Raw genomic sequence first — 10,225 nt, forward strand, 5'->3', positions numbered from 1 at the left:
TGTAGAAACTTGTGTAGTTATGTGTAGTTAAGCCCGAAACACGATTCATTGAAAGTGGTTGCTTGAACCACAGAGGGAGGTGTGAACGTTGCTTGAGGCCGATATAGGTCTTGTTTAAGCTCCGCCCCTCTGACCTCCTCCTCCTTTGCTGGTTGAAAGCAGGTTTCCCGCTGGATAAGGCAGTGAGCTATGCCAAACTGAGGAACCCTCTGCTCATCAACGACCTCAACATGCAGTACTACATCCAGGACAGGTGCGTCCTCTTCCGGGATGAAGCTCCACCATCTGACTAATGAAGTCGTGTTTAGAAGTAATTCTTCATTTTCTTCAGGAGGGAAGTGTATCGGATTCTCCAGGAGGAAGGCATCGAACTTCCACGTTACGCTGTGCTGAACCGTGACCCGGACAAACCAGAGGGTAAGTCTGACTCGCACTGCTGAATGCTCTGCAGCATCCTAGTGTGCAGAATCTTGTATATCATCATGTGGATCACAGAATCTGATACTGTGTGACCTTCTGCAGGGATCAGATGTTTATGTGTATGCAGAGCTGCAAACCCCTCTTTGTGTTTGCTTCAGAGTGCAACCTGGTGGAGGGAGAGGACCATGTGGAGGTGAACGGAGAAATATTTCAGAAGCCTTTTGTGGAGAAGCCTGTGTGTGCTGAGGACCACAACGTGTACATCTACTACCCAACATCTGCAGGGGGGGGCAGCCAGCGGCTCTTCAGAAAGGTTCAGCTTTTTCTGTGTTTGGATCTGTTGCTTTTGCAGCATCTCTTACAACAAGGAGGCGCAATCCAGCGCTTTTGTTTGGATACATGCAGAGGTTTGGGTTAGGAAGAGTTTTGGATCTGATATATAAATCATTGAATTAAAAAAAACAGAACTTTCATCCAGATCAGTCGTGGTCCAGGAAACCGCCTTCGGTGCTGCTGACTTACAAGGTTCTGGTGGACTTTTGTTGGTGGAAGAAGGAGAGGTGGAACCAGAGAGGAAAGGAAAAACAGGAGTGAAGGACTTAGAATGCAGATAGTAGAGACTATGACAGGAAAACTAGAGAGTTGGTGGACATGTCAATGGGTTGTAAACCAATGAACAGAAAATGTGCACACCTATGTGGTAAGGAAGCTGTCAATAAGAAACATATTCATAAAGAGAAATTCGTATTCATAAATACAAAGTTGTGCATACATTTATATTTTGTGCACAACTTTGCAGAAAAAATATGAATACAACATTTAGTTTTACGTTTAACATGTGTCAATACGACTTTTCTTTGTCTTGAATATGAATTTCTCCTGTTCACAAACTGTCAAAATATGTCACGGGGTCACAGGCTTAAACATCAAGTCCCAGGACACGGATTGACCCAACTGCGCACATCTGTTTAAGTTTATTTATTTAACTAAAATAAAATAGAAACTGTAAGAATGTTATTGATGCCATACTAGGAAAATTATCTTGATATCCATAGCTGTTGAAAATGTAATAAAACGGATCAAAACACAGTGATCTTTGACTGCATTTTGTGGCTTTCAGCTGATTGTGTAAACAATGCAGCAGCGGGTCATTTTAGACACAGAAGTGATGCAAAACGGCCCTAAAATAAGTAGCAGACATGCCACTCCACTCATTGGGTGTTTAAAAACATGTCTGTCAAAATTACCTGAAAATAAGAAGATGACTAAACAAAAACAGCTCTACTAACTCTGAGGTAAAGTAGACGGTCAGGACCGGTCCTACATCTGGACCGGTCCAGGACCTGGAGCGGGCGGGTCTGCCCCACCTGTCCCGAGATTAAACTGCCCGGCTAAGCGAGGATCCCCCATGCTAACATGCCGCTGCTAGCCGGTGTCGTGCTGAGGTACCTCCCCCAGCCAAAACGATGCCTGAGGCTGGGGACACAAATTCAGGCAGATGACGTACCTTGGCAAAACACCGGCACTGGAGGGATCGATGTTTCAGGACTCGATGTATCAGCCTGTGACCCTGCGATGTATTTTTGACAGTTTAACAGGAGAAATTTATATTCAAGACAGAAAAAAGTCATATTTAACACAAAATTTGCCTTCTAAAGAGACATGTTAAACAAAAAACTAAATGTTGTGTTCATATTTTTTCTGCAATGTTGTGAAGAAAATATTAATTTGTACACAACTTTGTACCTATAAATACGTTTCTTTTTCAAAGTTTTCTTACTCAATACCCTCCCTATGGGGATATGCTTACTCAGTCAGAGTTGACACGCTCACTGAAGACGTGCACGCTCAGTGAGGATAAGCACTGTCAGTAAGCACTTCCATGCCTTGTGAGTCCGTGCACGCTCAGCTCATCTGTGCTGTTCGCAGATTGGCAGCCGGAGCAGCGTGTACTCTCCCGAGAGCAGCGTGAGGAAGACGGGCTCCTACATCTATGAAGAATTTATGCCCACTGACGGCACTGATGTGAAGGTAGACAGCTCTGTGATCTTTGATAAACAGGGACACGGCTTTAATTTGTTGTTGGGGGGCCTTGATTGTTCTGCAGGTTTATACAGTGGGGCCGGACTATGCTCACGCCGAGGCCCGAAAGTCTCCTGCTTTGGATGGAAAGGTGGAGAGGGACAGCGAGGGCAAGGAGGTCCGGTACCCAGTGATGCTGTCAGCCATGGAGAAGCTGGTGGCCCGGAAGGTGTGCCTGGCTTTTAAGGTGAGCCGCAGCAGGTGGGCTGGGGGGGGGGTCTCTTTCTCTCCCTCCTGACCTCTGCAATAATGACTCTCTACAAACCTTCAAATCCAAACTCAAAACTGTTCACTGTTCATTGTTCACTTTTTATCATCTGCTAATTATTGTGCTTTTTTTGTGTATTTTCTTGTGATTTGATTGAACTTTGCTCTAGTACTGTTTCCTTGAGTTTCTTTAAAGGCGCTTTTAAATAGAACAGATTGTTATTACTCGTGCAGCAAACTGTGTGCGGCTTTGACCTCCTCCGGGCTAACGGACACTCATACGTGTGCGACGTGAACGGCTTTAGCTTCGTGAAGAACTCCATGAAATACTACGACGACTGTGCCAAGATCCTGGGGTACAAACTTCAGCTTCTTCCTCCTCCGGTTTCTGACCCGATCTGTTCAATCATGCGTGTTTGTGTGACTTACAGGAACATTGTGATGCGCGAGCTGGCTCCTCAGTTTCAGATACCCTGGTCCATCCCGACCGAGGCAGAAGACATCCCCATTGTTCCCACAACTTCAGGGACCATGTAAGTGAAGCGCTGCAGCAGATCTGCTCATCTCGTTTTCCAATACCTGACATGAGCTGTTCTGATCTTCAGGATGGAGCTGCGCTGCGTCATCGCCGTCATTCGACATGGAGACAGAACTCCCAAGCAGAAGATGAAGATGGAAGTCCGCAACCCCATGTTAGTGAGGACCCCCCCTCTCCCGTTTACTGCGTCCCATGCAGAGCTCTGGTCATGCTCGTGTGTTTTTGCTGCAGGTTCTTTGATCTCTTTGACAAGTACGGAGGATACAAGTCTGGGAAATTAAAGCTGAAAAAGCCAAAGCAACTGCAGGTAATGATGGCTCCCTGCACCTCCTGCACCCAGAGCTCACAGGCTGTGATGGAGTCTTGTGTTCTGACCCCCAACAGGAGGTGCTGGACATCACCCGCCAGCTGCTGGCAGAGCTCGGTCAAGACAATGACTGTGAGATTGAAGAGAAAAAGTCCAAACTGGAGCAGCTGAAGACTGTTCTGGAAATGTAAGAGTGCTGGGATGCACACTCATCTAGCAACTTTCCTCTGTGCAACAATAGAGCAGTTTACTGAAGGACTGGAAAATTATCTTGTTTATAAAAAAAAAAAAAAAATCACTTTACCCAGGAGTAAATCAAACTAGAACGGTCATTCATCCAAATAATTTATATCTAATTACTGAAAGTATGCTGTTTTAACCATTCTTCAGTAGTTTGATTGCACAGTTGCTGGTTTCACTTTTCATGTTTACTGGCCACCACTACAGAACACAGATGCCACAGACACCTGAGAGGGCGTTCTGAAAAATTTTCTGTCTCTCACAGACCTGTAACTTCTTCTGTAGGAGAATCCTCTGTCCTCCACTTGTTACCTGTATTAATAGCCCCTGTTTGAATTGGTTATCTATAGAAAAGACACCTGTCCACAACCTCAAACAGTCACTCTTCAAAATCCACTATGGCCAAGACCAAAGAGCTGTCTAAGGACACCAGAAACAAAATAGTTGAGCTGCACCAGGCTGGAAGACTGAATCTGCAATTGGTAAGCAGCTTGGTGTGAAGAAATCAACTATTAGTAAATGGAAGACATACAAGACCAGTGAGATTTCACTCCATGGTGTCAAGATGATCACAGAAATCCCAGAACCACACGGGTGAGAACCACACCTAGTAAATGACCTGCAGAGAGTGGGACCAAAGTAACAAAGACCACCATCAGTAACACATTACACTGCTATGCAGAGACTCGAACCCTGCAGTTCCAGACGTGTCCTCCTGCTAAAGCCAGTACATGTGCAGGCCATCTAAAGTTTGCTAGAGAGCATCTGGATGATCCAGAAGAGAATAGGAAGGATGTCCCATAGTCAGAGGAAACCAAAACAGAACTTTTTGGTAAGAACTCTGTTTGGAGGAGAAAGAACGCAGAGTCGCATCCAAAGAACACCATCACTACTGTAAAGCATGGCAGTGGAAATATGATGCTTTGGGGCTGTTTTTCAGCAGAGGGACCAGGACACCTGATCCGTGTAAAGGAAAGAATGAATGAGGCCATGTATGGTCAGAGTTAGAGTGAAAACCTCCTTCCATCAGCATTGAAGATGAAACATGTCTGGGTCTGTCACTATGACAACCATCCCAGGTAACAAAGGAGTGGCTTCATGGGAAGCATTTTAAGGTCTTGGAGTGGTCTAGCCAGTGTCCAGATCTCAACCTCAGAAAATCTTTGGAGGGAGTTAAAAGTTGCTGTTGCCCAGCGACAGCCCCAAAACATCACTGCTCTAGAGGAGATCTGCATGCAGGAATGGACCAAAATACCAGCAACAGTTTGTGAAAAGCTTGTGAAGACTTACAGAAACGTTTGACTGCTGCCAACGAAGGGTTTATAACAAAGTATTGAGATGAATTATTGTTATTTTCCACCATAATTTACAAATAAATTCTTTAAAATCAGACAATGGGATTTTCCAGATTTTTTTGTGCTCATTTTGTCTATCGTAGTTATAGCTGTGATAAACTGACATGCCTCTCTCATCTTTTTAAGTGGGAGAACTTGGCTGAGGAAATACTTTTTTCCCCACTTTATGTCCCTCATCATCAGGAAAATGCTGAGAAAATGTTAAAAACAGCATTTTCCTTGGCGTGAAGATCAGAGGAGGGCGTGCAGACTGGGGGAGGTGTTCTGGGCTCTGTTGACATGTGATTGGTAGCAGCCTGAAAGTCAATGCTGATCTTAAGACGAACTGAGGTGCAGAATATGAGGACTTCATCTGAGATGGTCTCCGAAGGTCCAAGTGCTTTTCCTTTCTCCCCAGAAGAGTCCTCTGCAGATTACTGGATCATGTTTGTCCTGTTGTTACCATCATGCAGGTACGGCCACTTCTCAGGGATCAACAGGAAGGTGCAGCTGACCTACCTCCCCCACGGGCAGCCCAAGACCTCCAGTGAAGAAGAAGGTGCAGAAATGAGTGCTGAGTATTTTTATGTGGGTGGGGAGTTTCTTTGTCTGCCTTCATGGTGCATTCTGTCTCATCTGCAGACACTCGAAAGGAAGGTCCATCTCTGCTGCTGGTGCTGAAGTGGGGAGGGGAGCTAACCCCTGCTGGGAGAGTCCAGGCGGAAGAGCTGGGCAGAGCGTTCCGCTGCATGTATCCTGGAGGACAAGGTGAGGCAGCCCTACTGATGTAGATGTGGGAGTCAAACCATGCTGCTAAACCCTGGGCTTGGGTCCACACCTTAGACAGGTAGGAGGCAGCCTGAGGTCTCCTGACCCGTTGCTATGATTTGAACCCATTTGAAGGGAGCTGAAAAACCTTTATTAAAAACGGTGGGAAAAACAAGCTGTTGGAACAGGTTGCATGTCAGTCAAAGTCTGCTCTTCTCAGAGGAGAGTATTGGTGGATAGAAATGTAAGTAACTAAGTAGAGATTATTTCTGTGGCACATTTAGGGGAAAAACAGTTTGCAAATCGATTGAAGGACTGTCTAAACTTAAACCGCTTTTCATTTAAGTGAACAAGGATTCACTATTTTACCAAAAGTATTGGCTCACCCTCATTGACTCACATATGAACTGAAGTCTCATTCTATTCCTAACCCATAGAGTTCAAAATGATGTTGGTCCACTGTTTGTAGCTATTCCAGCTTCATCTCTTCTGGAAGGCTGTCCACAAGTTGAGGAGTGTTTCTAGGAATTCTGGACCATTCTTCCAAAAGCTCATTGGTCAGGTCACTGATGTTGGTGGGGAAGGTCTGCTGCTCTAATTCATCCTAAGGTGTTCTATGAGGTTCAGGTCAGGACTCTGTAGAACTATCATTAGCTTTAAACTAACTAAAAATAAAGACAATTAAGATGATAGTTTATTGAACTTTTAATAATAGTGCAGCCTCTGTCCTTCATTAGTTCATGGGATTAAAACAAGATTAAATCAAATGAGAGAGAAATAAAGAATATCAATTCGTCGACCAATCGTGGCAGCCCTTCCACTAGTGTAGTCTGAAATGTCCCGTTCTCCTGCAACCTCCAAACCCAGACTGGTCCATCAGATTACCAGATAGAAAAGTGTGACTCCTCCCTCCAGAGAAGACGTCTCCACTGCTCTAGAGTCCAGTGACGGCGTGTTTTATTCCACAGCATCCACGCTTTACATTGTACTTGGTGATGTGTGTCTGGATGCAGCTGCTGCCATGGAAACCCATTCCATGAAGCTCTCTGAAGGTCACATGAAGGTTGGAGCTCTGTAGTATTTGACTGTACAGGAAGTCAGTGACCTCTTTGCACCCTGACCTTCTGCATCATCTGACCTCTCTCCATCAGTTCACGTGGTCGACCACTTGGTATCTGAGTTGCTGCTGTTCCTAAACTCTTCCATGTTGTTCTGATAGAGCTGACAGTTGACTGTGGAATATTTAGGACATTTCATGACTGGATTTGTTGTATAGGTGACATCCTATGACAGTTCAACGCTGGAATTCACTGAGATCCTGAGAGCAGAACATTTTTTCACAAATGTTTGTAAAAAGAGTCTGTATGTCTGAGTTGATTTATACACCTGCGGGCAGGCTAGGTGATTAGGACACCTGATTCTGACTATTTGGATGGGTGAGCCAATACCTTTGTTAATATAGTGTAGCAACCCCCCCCAGTGGTTAGCTGCTGTTTGGTCTTTGAACAGGAAGTGATGTGTTTGCTGCTGGTTTTTGTAGGAGACTATGCTGGTTTTCCGGGCTGTGGTCTGCTGCGGTTACACAGCACCTACAGACATGACCTGAAGATCTACGCCTCTGATGAAGGCCGCGTGCAGATGACAGCAGCTGCCTTCGCAAAGGTATGAGCCTCCCCCCAATATGAAGCTGCTGACTCACTTATTTTTAGTAAAAACCAAACGCCCCTTCACTACCACAGAGCGTGTACCCCCACCCCCCCACTCAGACAGAAACAGCTTTCCAGTTAGTTTTCAGTGCCACAAACCATCGTGCCATCAGCGACACGATTGTCTGTGTGCAGTTTTTTTCTCCTGAAAATGGGAGAAGTTGGTTTTGGAATGAAAGTGCAGGGACTGACCCGCAGCCCTGATGATCTTCTGGGCTGAAGCTCCACCAGCTGACTTAGCTAGAGTTTGAAAGTGGGCGGGGTTTCTGCTGTAAAGGGCATTCTGACCACTGTCCGCTCTGAATGCCTGCTTTGTGGTGTCTTTTCGAGCAGGGTCTGCTGGCTCTGGAGGGGGAGCTGACACCCATCCTGGTGCAGATGGTAAAGAGCGCCAACATGAACGGGCTGCTGGACAACGACAGTGACTCTCTGAGCAGCTGCCAGCACCGGGTCAAGGCCCGGCTGCACGAGATCCTGCAGAGCGACCGGGAGTTCACCGAGGACGACTTTGAACGGGTGATTATCAGGAAGGTGGGAAAATGCTGCTGTTTTTGCAGCATCTGAGAGAGCAGCTGCTAGTCGGTGATGCTTGTGAGGATTGTGTGTGTGCAGAAACCTGCTGCTGCCTCGTGCTCCTACTAGGAATAGAACATTTGTCTGTGGTCTGTCAGGTGTCTCAGCTGACCAGAAATTTCTACAGGGTCTTAAAAAGTCCTAAACTCCCCGTACAACAATTTTTTTTTATTTTCTTTACACGTTCCCAGTGGGGTTTTAATTAGGACTGTGAAGTTTTTAACAAAAATTCCACATCCTAAAAGTCTTAAAAAGACATTTTTTCTGTTGATCTGAAGCCTTCTTTAAAAAAAAAAAATCCCTCTGTGTGGGCGTGGCTTATGGTGCTGAGCAGTGTAACCCCGCCCCTTATCCCTCCCAGACATGCTAGCGAGACTCAGACTTTGATAAGACCATGAAGAAATAAACACAAAATAAAACATGATCATTCAGGCTGCATTGCAGCAGCAGCAGCACTAGCTGGAGCTCAGAACTGATTTCATGCTAGAACATGCTGATTGTGGAATTCACCTAACCTAGAAATCTAATGAAATGCCAGAATATAGAAAGGGTCTAATCGCGCGTCAGTTTCTAAATGCGAGCAGAAAGTGGTGATGGTTTTAGATGCAGACGAATGGTTACGTTCCGGAGAACGGTTCTGGTGTCCGGTTAAACCACCCGGTGGATCCTGAGCGGAGCTGCTGTTGCAGCGCCGCTCCTTCATAGCTGCTCGTGGCTGTCTGTTGCGGCCGCCTGCCACCGCTCGCTGCAGCTCGGCAGTCCTCCGCAGGTTGGATCAAACGCAGCCGGACAGCATAATTTTGACAGCTGATGGGATTTTACTTTCAGTTTCATTTTAAATACGTGAGGCCAACTTTAAAACAGCCCGTGGCTTCACTGCATGGGGAGCGGACATGAATTTAAATCAATAAATAATGAAAGCTAACATCAGTCTGGCCTTTCACTGAATTACAATCCTTTACAGCACAGAAGTGGGACGTTGTATTATCTTCTCCGGCCTTTTTTTTTTTTTAACCAAAGACAACATCGTTTTCGCAAATTTATTTTATTAGTCACTGATGGTTTTACTGCCCCAAAATGTGAATAATGAAGTAATGAGATTTTCTGTAGTCTAGTAATTGTAATTTAAGTATTGAAATTTGAACTTTATTGATTACGTTTCTCCGTTACTGACAAGGATTTTGATTTTTCTTCATCCATAAGACTGAGAATTAGGCAGAGAAATAGATCTTAATTTTTCATATGCAAGGTCTTAAAAAGTCTTAAATTTAACAGACCTTTATTCTGACTCACCTGCCTGTGTTTGTGGCAGCTGGCTCCGACTTGCAGCCCCTCTCTGGTGAATTCCATGAAGATCGTCAAGAACCCAGTGGACACGTGCGACCAGGTGTACGCACTGATCCAGAGCCTCACTTCGCAGATCCGCTGGAGGATGGAGGACCCCAAATCTGCTGGTGAGAGAAGCTCCAGAATGGAGCTGCACGTTTGATCCATTTCATGCAGAAACACTTTTGCCTTGTTTCTACTGAGTGGTACGGTCCGGTTCAGTATTTTCAGCGTTTCCATTATAAAATGGACACATTAAGCTGAACTGAACCGTGTTTGGACCCCTGTTGGTTGTAGGTCCATGGAACAGACTGTTTAGCTCTGAGCTACTGTTGATTGGTTGGAGATTGACAAAGGAAGTGCAGAGAAAGCAACTGTACACCTCTTCACCGCCCGGAATCCAAAAGACACTCTGTTCCAAACAGGATCATCTCAGTGCAGCTCTGAGCAGCTAGTAACCAATGTTGTGCAGCAATAAGATAATATGTGCTTTGAACTCATAAAGATCAAACTTCTTACCCAAATTTTGCTTTGCATATAAAATCTGTTCATTCTGGAGGTAGAGTTGATCAAACAAGACGTCTTCAGGTCAACAGGATGTAAAAACCTACATAGTTTATCATCTATGTGAACCTCAGACATCAATTTATACAAATTAAATAAATTAAATAAATGCTAATTGAGTAATCCTTACTTTTAAAAAATTGCAATTTTATTTTTATGT

The 10,225-nt window shown here is 45.0% G+C and overlaps 1 protein-coding gene across 12 annotated transcripts in view; it reads left to right on the plus strand.

The window, feature by feature from the left end:
* ppip5k1a (diphosphoinositol pentakisphosphate kinase 1a) overlaps nt 1–10,225 on the plus strand; it is a 46,679-nt gene that overhangs the window by 12,330 nt on the left and 24,124 nt on the right. For all 12 annotated transcript variants that reach the window (XM_024265052.2, XM_024265054.2, XM_024265055.2 and 9 more), the window contains 15 exons: nt 163–253; nt 332–417; nt 579–733; nt 2,350–2,451; nt 2,528–2,689; nt 2,944–3,065; nt 3,141–3,242; nt 3,315–3,401; nt 3,479–3,554; nt 3,632–3,741; nt 5,602–5,687; nt 5,771–5,896; nt 7,437–7,558; nt 7,936–8,118; nt 9,488–9,629. In XM_024265052.2, coding sequence (XP_024120820.1) covers nt 163–253; nt 332–417; nt 579–733; nt 2,350–2,451; nt 2,528–2,689; nt 2,944–3,065; nt 3,141–3,242; nt 3,315–3,401; nt 3,479–3,554; nt 3,632–3,741; nt 5,602–5,687; nt 5,771–5,896; nt 7,437–7,558; nt 7,936–8,118; nt 9,488–9,629 — 1,752 coding nt within the window. The remainder of the gene's footprint in view (nt 1–162; nt 254–331; nt 418–578; nt 734–2,349; nt 2,452–2,527; nt 2,690–2,943; nt 3,066–3,140; nt 3,243–3,314; nt 3,402–3,478; nt 3,555–3,631; nt 3,742–5,601; nt 5,688–5,770; nt 5,897–7,436; nt 7,559–7,935; nt 8,119–9,487; nt 9,630–10,225) is intronic.

This window comes from Oryzias melastigma, linkage group LG3 (assembly GCF_002922805.2).
Source record: "Oryzias melastigma strain HK-1 linkage group LG3, ASM292280v2, whole genome shotgun sequence".
In the NCBI taxonomy this organism is placed as follows: domain Eukaryota; kingdom Metazoa; phylum Chordata; class Actinopteri; order Beloniformes; family Adrianichthyidae; genus Oryzias; species Oryzias melastigma.